The sequence below is a fragment of the Pinus tabuliformis genome, chromosome X (genome assembly GCF_031772625.1).
Source record: "Pinus tabuliformis cultivar Carrire ecotype Pingquan chromosome X, CPIR1, whole genome shotgun sequence".
Classification (NCBI taxonomy): Eukaryota; Viridiplantae; Streptophyta; class Pinopsida; order Pinales; family Pinaceae; genus Pinus; species Pinus tabuliformis.
The window spans coordinates 598,663,328-598,684,583 of NC_142308.1; the positions used below are offsets into that span (position 1 = coordinate 598,663,328).

General features: G+C 34.8%; 1 protein-coding gene across 1 annotated transcript; it reads right to left on the reverse strand.

Moving 5' to 3' along the window:
• Positions 1 to 9,101: 9,101 nt before the first annotated feature.
• LOC149141439 (class V chitinase CHIT5a-like) lies at positions 9,102 to 10,679 on the reverse strand. Its single transcript, XM_089447563.1, has 2 exons — positions 9,468 to 10,679; positions 9,102 to 9,352 (listed from the first exon to the last, which is right to left on the reverse strand). Exons 1-2 carry the CDS (start codon positions 10,630 to 10,632, stop codon positions 9,330 to 9,332), a joined length of 1,188 nt encoding a protein of 395 aa, XP_089303689.1. The 5' UTR covers positions 10,633 to 10,679; the 3' UTR covers positions 9,102 to 9,329.
• Between the last annotated feature and the right edge of the window lie 10,577 nt (positions 10,680 to 21,256).

Consider the following 21,256-nt stretch of genomic DNA (forward strand, 5'->3'; position numbering starts at 1 on the left):
TTGTAAAGTGAAAACCATGAGCTTCCTTGGAGAGAACGGTGAAAGACAAGAAATTCAAGGAGTAAAGAAGGTTGTCAAATTGCGACCTATCACTGCCAACCAATTAGGAAAATGCATTAGGAAAGGTTGTCAAATTTATGCGGTCCAGGTAGGCTATACAAATTCTAAAGATAAAATAATCATGCTAGAGAATGTGCCAATAATTTAGCAGTTTTCCGATGTATTTCCAGAGGAAATACCCAGGTTACCGCCTAAAAGGAACATTGATTTCACTATAGAGCTGATTCCGGGAGAAAGCCCAGTGTCTAGAACACCATATTGAATGAGTGTACCAGAATTAACATAACTTAAGATGCAGTTACAAGAACTCCTTGATAAGGGTTATATATGCCCAAGCATGTCACCTTGGGGAACCCCTATGCTATTTATTCAAAAAGAGGATGACACTTTGCGATTGTGCATCAACTATAAACAACTGAATAAGCTAACCATAAAAAATAAATACCCACTACCAAGGATTGATGATCTGTTTGATCAAGTTAAAGGGGCCAGGGTGTTTTCTAAAATTGATTTAAGATCTGGATATCATCAAATATGAATTAAGGAGGAAGATATTTGTAAGAAAAAATTTAGGACCCGATACAGACACTATGAATTTGTAGTGTTACCTTTTGGGCTTACAAACGCCCCTGCCACATTTATGAGCTTGATGAATGGTATATTTCATCCTTATTTGGACAAATTTGTCCTAATCTTTATTGATGATATTCTCATATACTCCAAAAACATGGAGGACCATGAGAAGCATCTACGAATCGTATTGCAAACCTTACGAGATAACCAACTATATGAAAAATATAGTAAGTGTGATTTTTATAAAGACCAGATCCAGTATCTGGACACATTATATCATCAGAAGGAATTGCAGTGGACCTTGAAAATATCAAAACCATTATGGAATGGCATGTCCCTAGGAATTTTGCCGATATTCGGCCCTTCATCGGGTTGGCTAGATACTATCGTCAATTTATTGTCGAATTTTCAAAATTGCTTACCCAATCACCTCCCTACAAAAGAAAGGAAAGAATCTGAAATGGACAACAGAGTGTTAGTAAAGTTTTGAACACCTGAAGAAGCTACTAACTTCTACTCCTGTTTGAAGGTAGCAGACCTAGAAAAAAATTCACTATTTGTATATATGAATGCCAGGAAGGTGTTGGGGGTGGGGGGTATTAATGCAGGATGGAAAATTCATAGCATACGATTTCAGCATTAAACATATAAAAGGAAAGGAGAACCGAGTGGCTGATGCACTAAGTAGGAAATTATATTGTATATATGAAATCTAGTATAGCCAGGTGGAATTAAAAATTTTGGAGAAAATAGAGGAGGCTACCCACAATGATCCTGAATATAAATTCCTATTGCAGCAAGCCAAGAAAGCGTAGAAAATGGGGAAACCGTCTGATTATGGTTTGAATGGTGAAGGGTTTCTAACCTTTAACGGTAGAACGCATGTTCCTAACCAAATTTTTGTTAAACAATTTATGTTAAATGAGTTTCATAGGAGTCCATATGCGACCCACCCCGGTTATCAAAAATTGTTTACTGCAATTAAAAAGAATTTCTTTTGGCCTAAGATGAGAAGAGATATCACTGAATATCTGGTGAAGTGCTTGGAATGCCAAAAAGTTAAGGTAGAGAACCAACATCTTGTAAGGTTGCTTCATCCCCTTCCTATTCCGGAGTGGAAATGGGATACCATTAGACAAGATTTTATAACTAGACTACCCAAAACTAGAAAATTGAATGATTCCATTATGGTAGTGGTAGAAAAGTTAAGTAAAACAACTCACTTTATACCTGTGAAATCTACCTATAAAACTATTGAAGTTGCTAATATTTTCATGAAAGAAATATTTCGAATCCATGGCATACCAAGGGTGGTGATCTCAAATAGAGATGTAAAATTTACCTCTGCCTTTTGGAAAGCCCTGTTTACAGGATTGGGAACTCAAGTCTAGTTTAGTACTACATATCATCCCCAAACTGATGGGCAGACAGAACAGGTGAATCAAGTGTTAGAAGATATGTTAAGGATGTATGTAATGCAACAACCAACTAAGTGGGAGGAATATCTCCACTTAGTTGAGTTTGCTTATAATAATGGATATCATGAATCTTTAGGAATGAGCCCCTTTGAAGTATTATATGGAATAAAATGTAGAGTGCCTACGAATTGGAATAATCCCGAAGATAAATTGGTATTAGGACCTGACATGCTCGCTGAAATGGAGCAGACAGTCAAAAAGGTGTGTCAGAACTTAAAGGTTTCCCAGGACAGACAAACAATTTATGTAGACAATAAAAGGAGTTACCAAGAGTTTCAGGTGGGGGACCATGTTTACTTATGGATTAAGCCTAAAAGAAGTACACTGCGATGGGGAAGTTGCACTAAATTGACACCTAGATACTATGGGCCTTTCAAAATTTTGGAAATGATTGGACCGGTGGCTTATCAGTTAGCATTACCTACTCACATCAGGATCCATGATGTGTTCCATGTGTCATCAATAAAGTGTTATGTTTACGATCCTAAACATGTGATTAGTTGGCAAGATATGTAGGTAATTATTTAGTGGATTAAATTATTACTTAAAAAAAAAAAGTATAGATGGTATTCATAATTACTGTATACTTTTGGTGCAGGTCGAACCAGAAGGAGAACTATTGGTAGAACCTTTGCGCATTCTAGAGCAAAGCAAAACAACACTATGAAAGTGAGCTATCACCTAGGTTAAAGTGCAATGGAAGCACTTCAACCCGAATGAAGCTACCTGGGAAGATAAGGGATTTATGTGACATGCATACCCATATTTGATTAAACAGTTTGAAATAAACACCCGTAAATACTTTCATGAATTCATGTTATAATTTTTAACATTATTTACTTTTACGAACTCTGAGACATAACTACGGTCTAAGTGGAAACACCGAGTAAATGTAGTACCTTATACTTGGTTAAGTTTTAAATATTAAAAGAAAGTTTTACTATGTATAACTAAATAAAGACTCTCTAGACAGTTAGGCCAGTTAGAGCTCTTTCCCTTCATTAGAAAAGGGAAGTTCCAAGGACGTCAAACTCTCTTTTTGGAGAAAAAGGAAAGGAGTCTAAGGAGCAGAGAAGGAGAAGGCAAAGGAAATTGTAACCTGACACGGGACACTGTGTAGGTGAGTGGAATATTGTTGTTCTGAGGAGTTCTTGAGCTCGACTTTAGCCAGTGGAACCCCTGAAGAATCCTTGCAAGTTGGGACTCTAGATTGGACCAAGGGGTCTTGAGGTCGAGAGGTCAGACAAGTCAGGATTGAACTGAATCTATCTGGATGAGTGGAGGCTCGAGGGAGACTGGACGTCATTTCCAGCCTCACGGTTGGGTGGAGAGACTCCCTAATTTTTTAAGGAAAACATATAAGTATATTTACATGTTGATAGTTGTTGATTTAGTTTCTTCATGTTTTTACAGAATTAGTACTTGTGGAAGATAGAGAACCTAAAGAGAAATTGATGTTGTTTTATATTCTTCTAATTCACACTTGCATGAAAATGACAAAAAATATTACATTTTATGTTTGCAGTATTTTGGATAAGAAATAGAAAGAAGAACTCAATCTAAAAAATAACATTGAGCATGATCTATATCATGGAGTAAATTATATGTCACAGAAAAATTACCACAATATAAGAATGATATTGTTGATGTGAAAACTCAATTAGTTCATTCAAGAAATACATGTTATTCTAATTACCATAACTTCATATTAGAAATAGTAACTGTTTGTTATTCTTGGTGTTTGTATTGTAAATACAAAAGGAAATGAAGGGATTGGTTAGTCTAGTGAAGGTTGGGAGACCCTCTATAGACAGTCTAACCCTGGGTATCTGTGTCTTATCCTTGGGCTATGGAGGAAACCGAAAAAGGAGTCAGTTACCTCACAACTAGGACGACATAATTATACTTAACCATTAAGAAAATTACCAAGTAAGAAATTATTGTTATGCTCATTCATATTGATATTTGGAATGGAAATATGCACATATAAATGTTATTATAAGTAAATGCACTGGAAGGGATTGTTGTACAAATTCCCAATAGATATACGTAGCACAATAAAAAGTAAAAGCAATTGGACTAACAATGATATCAATACCCAGAAAGAACAAAAATATCAGTGAATAACAACTACTAGATTCTTTAAAACAAATAGAGAGAAAGACTATGAAAAAAATAATCATAAATATTTTAACAACCCATCAGGGTTATGCAGTAGAAAACACTTACATTAAGGTTAAGGCCTTTAAATAAATAAAAAAAACCTCAACATTGTCAAGCGGGGCAGGCGTGATCCTAACCCTCAGAAAAACTCACAGTGAACAAGAAAGGAGGGTTTGGAGCCATTCCACAAACTCCATCATTACATCGAATAAATAAACCCAAAACCTCTGAGGATTTCTCCAGTACAACTTGTCGAGAGCCATAGTCGTCCAAGGACCAAAAGAAAAGCATACCAGAGAGCCACAAGAAAAGAGGGTAGGTCGATTACCAACCTCGAGGTGGAGAATCATTTCTCCTGTACAAGCTTATGGATTTATTGACTCTCACTATTGCTCTGAAGCCTTGTTGATGAGCCTGCACAGTGGAAAACGCAAAATGTTAAGGTTTAATACATTTTACCGACAACCGAAAACTAGATAATAAACAATTAGGTGAGTGAGGGTGTTACCAGAGGTTCTTGTGCCCAAAATGGTCCAATCGAGATAGCCTGGACGTTGAGAATTGGTCATGAATGGTGCTAGGCATTAAATAAAGGGAAAATGCTACCATATACCACAACTGCATCAATTCCGAACCTATTCCACCGGAGGAAAGCAACAAGGAACATAGGGTTGCAAAGCTAGGTTCCCGAATCCCTAACAAGAAGGGATGAGAATGAGGCTAGTATGCAACAATCCGAGTAGGTAGTTACCCTAAACTTCCATCTTTGATTGTCGCTCATCCGATGTACGTCGCATGGAACCAACGTCAGATAACTACCAAGTGGAGGTTGGAAGTGATGTGCATCTGGAGGTGAGCCTCGAGGGTACCAGTACCACGCAACCATGTTCTTTTCTTGTATCTAGAGAAAAACGAGGTTTATCCAAAATGGGAAAATGGTGAATGAGAATCTTTTTGAAGATCTGGTCCACCCAAACAGAGTGCCTGTCCCCAACTAGGTGTTCTTCAGGTGGTATATAAGCGTATCCATGAAATTGAGGTTCCCTTCTAGGTGTGCCAACTTATACGTTAATATCATACAATATAAATATAGGGCCTTATGCCAACCACCTTAGAATATAGACCCAACACAGAAATCAACATCATAATCATAATCTCTGCCATGGTTAAAACGATTATGTTTTTAGCATAGATAAGGTGTACATTAATCGTCAAAGATTTGCCTATTTATTGGTTGGTACATCTAATCTTTGCCTATTTATTGGTTGGTACAGTTAATTAATTAACCCCAGCCTTATACTTGAATAGACTTACACTGTTATGGTAGATGTATCAGATAAGTGGTCTAGGGTATCTAAATTATAAATGATTTGTATTTTTATTTTATGTGTACTTGTGTTAAGCATAGTTGTGACAACCTATATATTAGAATAAAGTTTTTAGAATTTTATTTTAATATAAATAATTATTATAAAGATAGTATGGATTTAATGTTTATAGAATATATTAAATAATATATACAAATTAAAGGCTGAATTTGATTTGTTCACTAAGTCTTGGATAGACAGTGATAATGTGCTTATGTTAAGGCACTCCTTGATGTGAAGTCACATGTTCAATTCACCACTGAATAAGGGTAATATATTGGACATTTCACCACTGAATAAAGGTAATATAGTCACATGTTCAATTCACCACTGAATAAGGGTAATATATTGGACATTTCACCACTGAATAAGGGTAATATATTGGACATTAAGAAAATACCACGGAATAAAGGTAATATATTGGACATTAATAAAATAGAGTCTTTCCAAGCTTACAGAAAAAAGACGAATTTAATTGACATTACTATTAATTTATTTTTTAAATAATTTATGAAAAGTTAATTTCTTACCCTACATTAAATATTCTATAAATTTTATTTTAAAATAAACAAATCTATCAACATTAAGTTAATTAATTTTAATATATTAAGTTTTGTAATATATATATATTTATTTTCTTAAGATTCCTTAAATGTCTTATTTTTATTTTGTTGGCTATAACGTGGAAACATGAAAAGATTATAATTAAAAACAAAATACTATTTTGGCTAGTGACACTCCGCGTCAACGGAAGTATGGCGTGCACTGCACAACGAAGAGAGCACGATGAAACTAAATGTAGTTTATTAGAAAATTCATATCGCTACACATCGTAAAAAGTATGGTTGAGTTTTAGAACAGTACAACGTTCACGTAATAATTTTTTTTTGGTAATTTATCGATATCTCAAAAACAATGTTTTTTTCAGCAAGAAAAAAGCAGGATATCATATTATCAGGTAAAATATTATATAACAGTTTATATTCATATTAACATTCACAGAATGTATGTGATTAGAGATCTTTCAAACTCAATATTAAGGGCATGTGGTGTATTCTAAATCACAACTACTAAAAGACATAATATATTTAAAAATTTTGAGCCATCTGTTTAAAAAAAAAACACTAGATTATCAAATCTTGAAGTGGAGGCCATATGTCCCATTTCTTCAATGGACAACAGTATAACTAGATAAAAGACATATACACAAAATTTTACAAAAAGAGTGAGGACAAATCTAGTGATTTAACCAGGAAATAGGAAATCCCCCATATCAAAAACATTTTGTTCCAAGTGATCTCCAAGTACCATTTGGATCCTTTTTTGGACAGTTTATCAACTTCCTTGTTCAGGTTCGTGCCAATACGTGGGTTGTGGAGCCGCCGTGGAGCTGCCATAGAAGTTCAATCCTTTCTAGCCATCCTTGAAGCATGAGATTATTTATGGAGGCCCTCCCCAGTACTTGATCAATGATAATCTTCGAATCTCCATAAATATGTAAATAGGGATTATTAGGAATTTGTTGAACCGTAAGAGTCCCCATAGAGCTAAATCTTCCGCCTTGGTGTTGGTGCCACAACCTCCATTCCAATAGACCCTGTAAGACAAATCAACACACATAGCAATCCAAAAACCACATGCACAGGAATTCCTTTGCGCTGCCCCATCAAAAAACCCCATCGGATACAGGAACTGTATATTGATTTGCTTGTGTGGTCTGTTATTAGTGCATGGGGATTGAGTAGAATATATAGAGAGATTAGTGATGATTCTTTCAACAACCGAATAGAAATCATCTGGAGAGTTCTGGAAAATGTACCTATTTCGCCAGTTCCAGATTGCCCAAAAGAGGAAAAGTGGGATGGCTCTCCAGGAAGATTTTTGAGCACTCCACCATTTTAGAGAGTCCCTGATGCAATTATGGTGAATGTACAGGAAACCAATGAGGGAAGATATCTTTTTCCATACCTGGCAATGAAGAAAAATGTGGTTGTTGTTTTCGGCATCACTTTTGCAAATAGTGCACATCCCTGGACCATGCCATTGCCTTTTCTGCAGATTCTCCCATACAAGATTTCTGTTGTGGTAGACCAACCATGTGAAGATGATAATTTTAATTGGAACTTTTGTTTTCCAAAATGCATATAAAATTTGGTGCTCCCCATGTCTAGCAACCAAATTGGAAAGGGTAGAGTATGTGTCATCTACAATGATGTTATGAGATGCCATCTTTCTCGACCATATGATTCTATCCCGAGTTCCTATACGGCAGATGCCGAGGTGTTTCATCACATAAATTGATTGATGCCCCTGTCTAGCAACCAAATTGGAAAGGGTAGAGTATGTGTCAGCTATAATGATGTTATCAGATGCCATCTTTCCCAGCCATATGATTCTATCCTGAGTTCTTGTACAACAGATGCCGAGGTGTTTCATTGCAAAAATTGATTGATGCCCCTGTTTAGGGACCAAATTGGAAAGGGTAGAGTAAAGGGCAGAGTATGTGTCAGCTACAATGATGTTATCATATGCCATCTTTCCTGACCATATGATTCTATCTTGAGTTCCTGTACGGTAGATGCCGAGGTGTTTCATCGTAGAAATTGATTGATTCCACTCAAGTTCCATTTGTCCAAAAAACCCTAGCTCCTCCGCGTTTTTCAATATAGGAAGTGGTCCTTGCCAACCTTTTATGACTTGTCCCGAAAATATGTGTCGCCTCCATTAAGATGGTGAATAATCCTCTTAGAGATAGAAAACTCAAGTTCCATTTGTCCAAAAAAAACCCGAGCTCCTCTGCTTTTTTCCATATAGGAAGCGGTCCTTGCCAACCTTTTATGACTTGTCCCCAGAAATATATGTCACCTCCATTAAGATGGTGAATAATCCTCTTAGAGATAGAGAATTCATTTCCAGGACCCAAGATTGGGTCAATGCCAATAAGGATGTGATTGACCAATTAAAACTTTCATGCAAGATAGTGGATAAATATTTTTTCAATTTTCAGAAAACTAAGCCAGATAACAAATCCCTCAAAACAATGTTAAAATCATAAACCTAACTCTGAAATATTACATAGCCAAAGTGTGACTGAATCCTAAATAATCTGTTGGTTTGGTTTCTTTTTAGCATTTGACCATCTAAAATTAAATTTGGCAATGTAAAGGATTTTTATTTGCTTTATTTTATGCTTTAGTAAAAATTTAAACGTTGTTGCAGTAGGAGGTGAAATAGGGTCATCTTCATTATATGTTATCGAGATTACAGTTTTTTGAACTATTTTTAAATTTAATAATTTTAAGTCATTTCTATAATATGCAATTGAGATCTAAATCTTATCTTATTATTTTTATAAATTACTATCACAACTACATTATTAACGGAAATGATATACAGTGTTCAGCATCATTTTCATTTTCTTTTCATATACAAATTAAAATATAAAAAATGAAATCAGCAGACTCATAGGCCTTTCGTATTAAAAAAAAATGGTAAGTGGAAGCTTGAAATACATTTGAGCTCCAAACAAATGATAAGTCGGAGATTCGCAATTATTTATTGATTTATTTGCTCAAAGAAAATAAGACAGCGCGGCCTGTAACTATTGTACAGAAGTCAGTGATTGCTGGTTTCCATCAGAGTCGTTTGTCTTCATAATCCTCACGTCGCGATGGTATCTCGCTTATCGTCATTTATTCCATGACTGAGAAGCTGCACCACCAAAATCCGCAATTAATCGTTAATGACACAGTCGGCAAGATAATAAATAAATAAAATGATATTAATTAAAATGTTTTATTCAGATGCAATGGAGCAATTGATTTACCTTGAGTGGAAAGCATCCAGTTGCTGTCTTGACTGAGAGCCCAGAAGAAATAACCCAACAGATGCTTCTTTTTAGCGAACGAAACCTTTGCTGCCACCGACTGTTTGTTGTCGTAACCAACCCACATCCGGTCTGATGAGTATGCGTAGGCCGACACGCTTTTCTTGTCAAAGACCTCTGTTGCATTTTTCTGACTTATGAAGTCTCTGATCTCCGAGAAGAACATCACTCCCGTTTCGCTGCTCAGGGTTTGCTTGGGACCGGCAGCTATGGCGGGCGCTCCAATCCCTGTCGCGTTTAGGCTTTTCAGTATCCAGGAACGCCCGTAGAGAGGCATTCCCATGACAATTTTGTTGGGAGGAACCCCAGCGTGGAGCCACGATCCAATTCCGAAGCTAGTGCTGATGTTGGACGACGGATCATAGAGCGCCGCATGAGCTCCGGTGGCGGTAATGTCCCAGGATCCGTGATAGTCGAAGCACATGGCGTTCACCCAGTCCAAATTTCGGGCAATAGAGGTCGCCGGGTACGCCCTCTGGTCGGCGGCTAGCAAGAAATACTGCGCAAAATAGACGGCCGCGGTGAGAAGGAGCCGAGGGCGACACGAAGCCTTGGCTTCCAATTCAATGGCGTGCCTCCATTCAGTGAAGAGCGTGCCTAAGTTTTTCATCTCCGTCGCATTTTGGGGAAACTCCCAGTCGAGGTCGAGGCCGTGAAAACCGTATTTCCTGGCCACGGCGATGGCTGAATTTATGAACACCTTGCGGTGGGAAGCGTTACTAGCCATTAAAGCAAAGGCAGTGACATTCGATCCTCCGCCGCCGATAGAAATGAGTGTCTTGATAGAGGGGTTTTTCTTGCGCAGAGTTGGGGTGAATTCGGCGGGGTCAGCAGCGGGGTCAGTTGTGACAGGCAATTCTACCTTGAACGACTGGTCATTTAAGTCTGCAAAAGCATAGAAGATATGCGTGAAGAGGGCCGCATTAATGGAGGATGGAGGCGAGAAAGAGACTGTGTAAGATGGCCAGTAAGCGGCATTAACTCGGCCATGTTTCTTATGCGGATGATGACCCCGGTGATATGCAGGTTGAGATGAGGAGCAATAAACTAAAGAGGTAGTCATGGAGAGCAGAATAATTAGCAAATATTTCAGAGGTTGAGCCATGGAGAGCAGAAATAAAAATCACAGATAGGAATTACTAGAGATGCGATTCTCCAAAAGAAGAAGAATAGATGGAAATACGGAGTCTATTTGCTTGTATTTATGGTGGGAACAATTGATATAAAATGATGAGATAAGATTGGCGAGAGGCAGATTTGATTTGGAAACGTGTTCCAGCTGTTTTGGTTTCTGGAGGTTGACCAAAACATTTCGTGAAACGGGCCGAGTCAAGCGGCGCCAAGTGTCCGGGTAGATAATGGGGTTGTTCATAAGAAAGTGCGTTGAGCGAATATCTTAATGTGAACTCCGCTTTTGCAGTATATCCTTTGAATGGTTTGGACTTTGACCATTTCTACTCAGACAGAGTGGAACATTTTAGAGTCTGACAAAAGTAAATATATGCAGCTTCCTGGCTTAGGAGCCTCTTTTATAAGCATCTTTGGACAGTGTCAATAGTAAAAATCAACTGAACATTTCTATTTGTATTATATTGTAATTGGAACTTGGAACTCATTTATTATCTATGGAAAGTTTTCATTATCTTTTGGTTCAATTTTTTTTGGTTTTAAAATAATTATTTTTTCATATATAATTTTTGAAAATTTCAGAAACACTTAGATTGTGAAAAAGTTCACAACAACCCATCTTTACAAAATTATCAGCCAATTAAACTAAAAAAATAAACCGAAAAACCTTCCTAAAAGTCTTAAAATACGACCTTTATCTATATAAAATGATACCATCGTGGATGGATTAAGAATCTTGTTTACTTCCACTTAACTAGAGAAATACATCTGTATATATTTACAGGTAGTATAATTCTTTTTCCTAAAGTTGTGGAAGATTATGTCTAATTCTATTGTATATCTATAGGTAGTACAAATCATTTTCATAAAGTTGTGGAAGATTATGTATAATTTATAGAATTATCTATACAAAAAATGAGGAAGGTGAATGGCCGGCAATCAACTATAGGATTTATGGACTCTTTCAACTTTTAGAATTTAATAACTACGAAAGGTTGCGTCCAAGTTACTTCGGGCATTTTTACTTTTATCTTGTATAGATCACAAATTGTAAAATTTTGTTGTTGTAATGAATTTTATTTCACAAGTAATGTTTCCACTATGATTCGCATGTAGATAAGATTTGAATTATTAAATTTCTCTCAGTGATGTGCAGTAATATGCCTCAATGAATGAGAACGGCTCTCTGACATTCAGATGAATGATCTTGATTCGACAGGGTTGACGCTTTAGTTACATATTATATTTATTAAACTAAGTAAGGCTGATGTAAGTTTATATCATTATTACATTTATTATATAAGTACGTGCTTTATGCTGTTTGATACAATTCAGACCACATAAAACATTTGCTAACGTTATTATACTTATTAAAGAAAGTTTATGATGGAGATGGATTACTTTGTCAAATTTACTAACGTTATTAGCCGTTGTTTTATGGAGTCTATAAATTTGTTTATGAGTTATTTTTCAAAAATTCTGATTATATGAGTGTTTAAATTGAAATTATGATTATATGAGTGTTTAAATTGTTTTTTATGGTGAGAATATTATCAAAAATCTCTGAATCTCTAAATCTTAATATGATTGGTAGTTGCATTTAAATTTTCTAAAAATGAAAACAATCATAAAACATTAATAATACATAATTGTTATTTGTAATCATGATATAATAATAACAAGGGAAATAGTTCCAACACAACTATTTTAGCTAATGAAATTATAAATATATAGTCACCTCGATATTATAGCTTTCTCTCAAATTCGATGATGATTATAGATTTTTTATACATTTTTATAATTTTTTAAGAAAAGATCCAAGACCCCATGGCCAACTAGTATTTGTGGGCAACGAGTATGAACTTTCTTTTGCACACATGAAATGATTTTAACTTTATTTCTCTTTTAAGTTTGGTAGGACTACATCTTCATCATGTCCAATATATCACCCGACGGGGCGGGGAATTGAACCAGTGACTTCACATCAAGGAGTGCCTTAATAGAGCACCCGAACTATTGACTTCACATCGGGGGAATTGAACCGATGACTTCACATCAAGGAGTGTCTTAATAGAGCACCCAAACCAGTGACTTCACATCAAGGAGTGCCTTAACAGAGCACCCGATCACCGTTTATCCAAGACCCCATGGATTTTTTTTTGTAAGCTTGGAAGGACTACATCTTCATCATGTCCAATATATCACCAGGTCCATAATTGAACTCATGGCTTCACATTAAGGAGTACATTAAGAGAGCACCAAATCAACTGATGACTTCACATTAAAAAGTGCATTAAGAGAGCATCAAATCACTGTCTATCCAAAACATTGTAGAAATTATTTTCACTTTAAAAACAATATTAAAGTTGAAATATTCAAATTATTTTACAATTTAATAGATTAAAATTATATAAATTTATGAAATATCAGGCTATAAAATTATATATGAAAACATTTTTATAAAATAATTTATTAATTTAAAAAGTTAAATGAGTTGATTTAATAAAGTTAGTTTGGAAAAATTTAGAAGCTTATTTCTTTGAATATTTTAACTTATTATTTTCATCTAACAATTTTTTTTTTTTTTAAGATCTAATTGCAAAAGTAGTTATGCTAGAGATGTGTTCAAAAATAAAAGATGTGTGGTAGAGAGGGCATGTGTGTGGAAAGAATATGTATGTGGAGCATAGAACATACATTTTCTTCCACCCACATGAGATTATTTTAATTTTAAAATAATATTAAAGTTAAAATATTAAAATTATTGTATTATTTAACATATTAAAATTATACAATGTTGTCCACTAGTCTTCTATAGATGGTGATAGAATGTTCTATTACGTCACTTCTTGATGTAAAGTTATTGGTTTAATTCCCCACACCTAATTATGTTAAGTCACTTCTTGATGTAAAGTCATTAGTTCAATTCCCCATCCCAATTAGATGATATATTGGACATGATGAAGAATCTTACCAAACTTAAAAAAATAAAAATTATAAAATTTTACATACATAAAGTTATAAAATTATATATAAAAAGATTTATATAAAAGATTACATTTTTATAAAATAATTTATAAATGGTAAAACTCAAATAAATTTATATAATAAATTAATATAAAAAATTTAAATTAAAAACTTTATTAATTTTTTTTAATCTAAATTAACTTATCCATTTGTCCATTATATATTTTTTTAATCTAAATTAACTTATCCATTATAAATTTTAATAGGAAAAAGAGTATCACACAATTTGACCAAATAAACATTTAAAATAACCAAATTTTAGATGTAAATTTTAAATCAAATAAATGTTTTTACAATAAAATAAACTAAAAACCCATAATAAAAAAAATTAACTCAATTATAAAAAATTTAGATTCAAAATTTTATAATAAGAAAACTTACATAACTCGATTAAAAAAAAATTAGATTCAAAATTTTAAAATCGACTAAAAGTGATTGATATTTACTTACAAAGTTTTACCGATTAATAAGATATTTAATATATGTTTACATAAAAATGTTAATACATTTAAATTGTTTAAAGAAATAATAAATATTTTTAAAATTGAAAAAGTTATTTAAGGTTTAAAAAATATAACATTTAAAAATATTGATGACGACGACTATTAATATTTATTAAGATTAATATGATTCATTAGACCTTAAAAAAATAAGAGATTATTTGAGATTCTGTGATATTTTATTTCTATGATATAAAGAAGGGAAATAAGCATTTCTAGATCACTACAATTTTGCTGACTTAACAAGTGAAGAAGGTTGGTAGTATGACAAATGTTTTGGAAATGAGAATGGATGTGAGGGAAAGCTCGACGATCTAAGAAAAAATAGTGTTCTTCTTCAACCCTCTTAGTATTGCAAAGATGATAGGTTCTTTCAACCCAAGGTGTTTTGTGTATGGATCAATGCCTAGTTTCACTTTAAAGCTCATGCAAGTTAGTTCTTATCTTTGCAATATTCATTTTCTTCTTAGCATTGGTCAAGATAGAAAGATAATTCTGGTTACTAAGAGTGGGGTTGATCACTTCCTTATAATACCTTAGCTTCCTTTTCCCCTCTAGCTCTTTATCATCCCATAACTTATCCTTAAATTTGGAAGAGTAGTATTTTTTAATATTGTCTTTCTTCTCAAGATGATCTCCTTCTTTATCCCCCAGTGGTTGAGCCAAGGCTATGCATCATTGTGCCATCCCACTTGAGTCAGAGGTGGGGGTTTTGATTAGAGTTAAAAGCGATTTTGGTGAACTTCTTGGCTTCTATGTTGTAAAGTTTCTTCTTATACAACGGATACCTAAAAATAGCCATGCTCTCAATGGGGGAAGGCTAGCTTCAATCAAGAGGATATGATAGGGAGTATTTCCTTAATCTTAAGGTTGTAGGTTTCTTTTGGATCCACTCGATCTTCCTCCACGATTATCTAGATATACTGCAACCTGAAACCTCACAGCGATATAATATAACAGAGGCGACAAGAGTCTCAAAGAAGGACCCTTTTTTTACTCCAAACCCAAAGATTAGTGGACTTACAACTATTTTAAAGCTCATAATAAGATTTCCAATCTCTAATAATCCTTTTCTCAATTATATAAATCTAGTTGAGCTAATGATGAATGTCAGTATCTAAATATGTGTATGAAGAAACCTTCTCCAAGTAGCTTTTATCCTTGATAAAAATATCATGGTTGATCTTTTTGGATTTAATTATCACGACTTTAGTCTTGTCGGTATTAATAGTCATACCCATATTAGAGTAGTAATCACGGAGGATTTCAAGCTTCTCATAGAGATCATCATGTCTTTTGGCTAGAAGAACAATATCATTAAAATAAAATAGAAGAGTAATGACTATACTAGTGAGCTTTGGGCCATCACATCCTATAGCTTCCAAACAAACTTCTAGCTTAACAATGAAAATGCCAAAAAGGGTAGGGGAAAGCGGACACCCTTGCTTAACACCAATATTGCATTTAATTTATTTAAACCAACCCTCGGTGGTCTTAAGCTTGGTGAAAAAATTCTCATATAGTTGAATTACAACAACCCTCAACTCGAGAGGAACCATTGTCTCTTTGAGCCTTTACCATAGCTTATCCTAAGGGACTGTGTTAGCCTTTATAAAGTCAACAAAACAACAGAAGAGATCAATTTTACTATTGTGAAATTCATCAATGATGATCCTAAGAGTGACAAGATGGTCAATAGTTGAGTGATGTCTCCTAAATCCAGCTTGCCTTTTAGCTATTTTACGATGGATTTCAAGCCAAAGGCTAATCTTCGTTTCCAAAATGAGAACATATAGTTTTCCCATATTTTGGCTAATCATAATGGTCCTATAGTTAGAGGGAACATTTTTATCTCCACTTTTAAAGATAGGCAGAATAATTATTTGTGTCCAAGGCTCAGGGAAACTATGTTATAATATCACATTGAGAAGTTTTTTAATATGAGGGATGAGGTTAAACCTTCTCATTTTGAAAATTTTAGCTTAGTAGCCTTCAATATCCCTAGCTTTCCCATTAGCGAGTTTCTTAGTTTTGAACTCCATTTCCTCCAAAGAGAATATATCCTCCTCTATAGGAGTATTTAAGATGTTTCCCATGGTGTCAGGAGAGTCATAAAGATTCTTAAGATGCATATTCTAATTCTTTAATGGGATCAAATTATTTTCTTTCGTCTTATGAACAAGAATATTCCTCCAAAACATTATAGGCTCAACTTTAGAAAGGTGAAGAAGATGCTCTTGCTTCTTATTAATATAGGACATTTTCTTCCTTTTGATACAAGCTTTGTATACACTTATTTTCTCAAGCTTTACAGTTTCCTTAAGAGCATCTTGTAGAGTCTAAAGATTGTCCTACCATGACATCCTTTTGCCCAATAATCCTCTCTTTTTCATATATATTTACCACTTAATAAAGCCATATCTACCAGGTTTTGATGAAGGTATGCATTTGTATGTTTTCTTGTTCATATTCAGTTGTATACCCTATTGTTTTAATTAAAGTTGTAATTAGCTACCGAATTAGTCTGCTTCCGCAGCTAGTCCAGGATTCTGTAGCTGTCTTCATTGTTCGTGAGGTTCCAGAGTTCCAGGTCAACAACGAAAGGTGCAGATGGATAGAGGATGACTCCCTCATGGATACCTTCCTATCCACTCGAAACTGTTTTCTAAAAGAGGCACAAGAGATCACGGTCAAACTCCAAGTCAACTGCCGGATTAACGCAGAACAGAACCCGAGATCAGTTGAAACCTTATCGTTTTGCTTTCGAAATAGCAAAATGATGGTTTCACGATATAAGTTTAGATAGGATTAAGAGATATTAGGCTTATGATTTTCATATAATTATGCAAAGAGACCTGCTATAAAGCTAATGGTCATACAATTATTTGGGTGTGCACTGAATGATATGTTTTCTGAACAATTTGTGAAATTTGTGTGAATGAATTTGGTTTTTGTGTGCAAGCATTGTATTGATTTGAAGCTCTGAACTGCTATGTGGAGGGCCCCTACAAACAATGGCAGGTTTTAATCAAATACAATATGATTTCCTTTAATTATTCAATTGCTCTGTTTTGTGTGATAATGTTGTATAATGATCTCGAATTATTATCTTCATAAGAACTTTAATTTGCTTTATACCTAGATTATACTGTTATTTACTTTGCTTTATACTTGGTACTGCATAGTTATTTCCTTTGCTTATTATCTAGCATAATTGAATTGTGTTCAATTCATAGATGTTGCTTGGATTACTTTGTTTGAGAAGAAATTGAACAAGTGAGAAGACCACTCCTAAAACAATTGAGTTCCACGGTATTCCTTCATAGCTGCTAGAGTAAGGTTTCATTTTGCACTTGAGAATTAGGAGCTGCAGCAAAGAGATTTAAGATCAAATCCCAATAATCTAACATAAGTAAAATCACCCTCACATCATCCACAAACTGATTGGATAGAGATTAATTCCTAGGAAACTTAATCAACATCCCTAAGAATTACAACACTAATACAATTGACAAACATCGCCCCATCTTAAGTTTAGACCTTGAGAAATACATAACAACCTAGTAAACAACTTCTAAGCACATATTGTGCACCTATGCTTCATCAGTCTACGCATCCTGGTTGACAATTTATGATTGCCAATTCAAGGACATTGAATGGACCAAACATTTTGGCGCCGTTGCCAGGGAAGTATAATTAGAAGTTAAAAAAAAACCATCATTAATTTCAAACATGACATGCATAGGGATAGAGACTCCAGGGGTAGATTTATAGGATGAGGAAGAAGTTTAATTCCCACAAATCCACTCACTCCACCACGATTTCGAGATTCCAAACCACCTACTCAAATCCGAATTCCATTTACAGGTCGACAAAGACTTCTTGAAGTCTCAAGATCAGAAATTCAATCCAAAACTTCACCTACTTCTTCTACTAAAGTTGTAATTGATGAAAATCCTACATCCCCAACCACAGGAGTAATATTTTTGTCCCGCACTGGTGAACAAATCGTGGGAGAAGAATTAGAAATTCCTAGTGAAGAGGAGGAATTGGAAACTTATTCTGAACAACCATTGATAGAGGAACCAGAAAGATTAGAAGAACACTATCTTAGCTCCGAAGAATCTATCATGGCTGAAGAAGAAGGAGAAGTACGCAATGTCCATGGTGAAGAGGATAGGATTGGAGGTAGAACAAGAGGTAGAGGTAGAGGTAGAGGAGGGGGTAGAGGCAGAGGATATCAAGATCCTTCGGGATTCACTATTCTTGATGAATATACAACGCTCACAATGAAAAATATGTCACCCTCGATTCTTCCTCATTTCCATGGGAAAAGAAGCAAAGATCCGGAGACATTTCTCTTCAAATTTGAAGTATTATGCAGATCATATGACTATCTGCAAGATGCTCAAAAGTTGAAATTGTTCCCTACCACATTAAAAGACTCAGCATTAAAATGGTTCATGAGTCTAGGAGTGCATTCCATAACAACATGGGCACATATGAAGGAGGCTTTCTTGGGCAAGTATTATGCCTAGTAACCTTAAAGATGAAGTCTTCAAAATGACACAGAAAGAAGATGAGAATCTTGGAGACTTGGTAGAAAGATTTGTTTATAATGTTAAAAAATCAAAAATGGATAATTTGGATGAAGAAACCTTAAAAGCTCTTTTACTCAAAGCCGTTAAAGATGAATGGATCGATCTACTTAACCTAACAAGAAAAGGAGATATTTCCAAACTACCATTTGCAGATATTTGTGATTTATGTGTACATATCTCAAGGGGCAAAGCAAGAGTTGGAAAGAGTCCTAGAGACCCTCTCTTATCAAGAATAAAAAAGTCTGTAGTTGGGACAATTAGTAGGGCAGAAATAGGAAATTTGCTTGACACCTTTAAAACATATATTTTAGGGAGCTTAAGTGAACACATAGACACCCTTAAAAAACAAAACAAACAAAATTCCAAAAATGCTGCATTATCTATCTTCTATCCCAAATTTCAGAAGAAACATGCTTTGAGAGAGTGTCCCTTAGACTCAAAAGCCATAGAAACCTGTGTCATATGTGCAGCTAATCATGATACAAAGGAATGTCCATCCTTACTAGGTCTTAAGGCTGTATTCAATGATGAAGGAATCTCAGAACTAGTAGACCCTCTCTACTTTATAGCCAAAAGACCATGGAAAATCCCCCAACCAAATCAACCACAAGGATTTAGACCACAACAATTTGCCCAATATTCACAAAGTAATTGGAATTCAGCCTGGCAGCCTTGGGCTCTGCCACAATCACAACCTTGGAATCAAGGATGGAAAAATCCTTATGGAACCTATGCTCAATATCAATAATACTCGCCATCCTACATTCCACCACAATTCTTAACCCCGTCCAATCAAATTCCTCAAACCAATCAATTGCCACAAGTCCTAGTACAGAGTCAAAACCTGCAACTTTCCCTACCATTTCCACAAAAATCAAATCAACTACCCGCTCAACCACTTCCAAATCCTAATAATAAAGTACCACAACAACCAATATACAACATGGAGGGTCAGAATCCCTAGACTTATGTAATAACCCCACTAGACATAACAATGTCCAATTAAGGTATGGAAGGGTATTACCAAAAAAACCTCCCATTGTCATTCAAAAAACAAAATCGGATCTTCAAAAACATAAGAATCAATCAGAAGAAGGGGAGACCTCTCTCCCTCAAAAAGAAACTAGACAAATAGAAGAAATTCCAATAAATGCTCCCATCATAGAACAACCTTCAATATCAGTTAAACCACCTTTCCCAAAAAGGTTGAAAATCGATGAAGGAGTAGAGAAATAAGTTACCTTGCCTGATTACAATATGATGGATAAATTGAGAAATGTTTGTATTAAGATTCCTTTATTGCAAGCCATAAAAGAAATACCAATTTTTGCAAAAACAATTAAGGAATTAAGTACACAATGATCAGGGAGAAGCAGAAAAGATATAAAAAGAATTCAGTTAGTCAAAAAAATTGTAAACATTATGATGGGGAAGACGACAATCCAAAAATATTTAGACCCAGGAAGCTCCATTTTAAAAATTCACAACAACGGAACTGAAATACCAAACACATTGATTGACCTAGGGGTAGCCACAGACATAATGAGCAAACAAGTTATGGACACACTTAGGCTTCCTAACCTTCAATACACACCAACTTTGTTGCAATTAGCAGATAGATCTGTTATTAAACCAGATGGTGTGTTAGAGGATGTTTGTGTATCCTTATATTCTTGGGAATATCCTGTTGATTTCATGGTCTTAGCACACAAGAACAATCTAGGAGGACATCCCTTAATTCTACGAAGGCCTTGGTTGGCTACAGTAGATGCTTTCATTGGTTGTAGGTCAGGTGATATGTTTATCTAAAATGTAAATTCTACAAAGAAATTTACATTGTACCGTCATGCAAGAACAACAATAAATACAAAAACTGAAGAATGGGTAGAAGATGGTGAAGACATACAACCTATTTTTGTCACTGAACAAGTAGAAGAGGAAGACAAACTTTTAAATATGCTAGAAAATAATGAATCTTCCTCACATTATGAGCGTAGTCGAAATGAATATCTCTCCTCCAAACAAGTATCATTTTTGTCCATGGAAAAATTTGGGAATTCCTCGATAGAAATCTTTCCAGGAAAAACCTTAAATGTCAATGAAAACTTGGAAGACATTCAAAAGAAACAATTGATAGAAATTTTACAGAAAAATTCTTCTGCTTTTGCATGGAAATATACTGATATGAGAGGGATTGATTGTAAAACTTGCATACATCATATCTACATTGAAAAAAATCCAAGACCAGTTAGACAACCTCAACGAAGAATGAACCCAAATCTAAAAGAATTTGTTAAGGAAGAATTGCAGAAATTATTAAATGTAAATTTCATTTATCCAATATCTGACAATCAGTGGGTTTCACCCCTAGTAATTGTTCCTAAAAAGAATGGAAAATGGAGAGTATGCATCGATTACAGGGAGTTGAATAAAGCAACATTAAAAGACCACTTTCTGCTACCTTTCATAGACC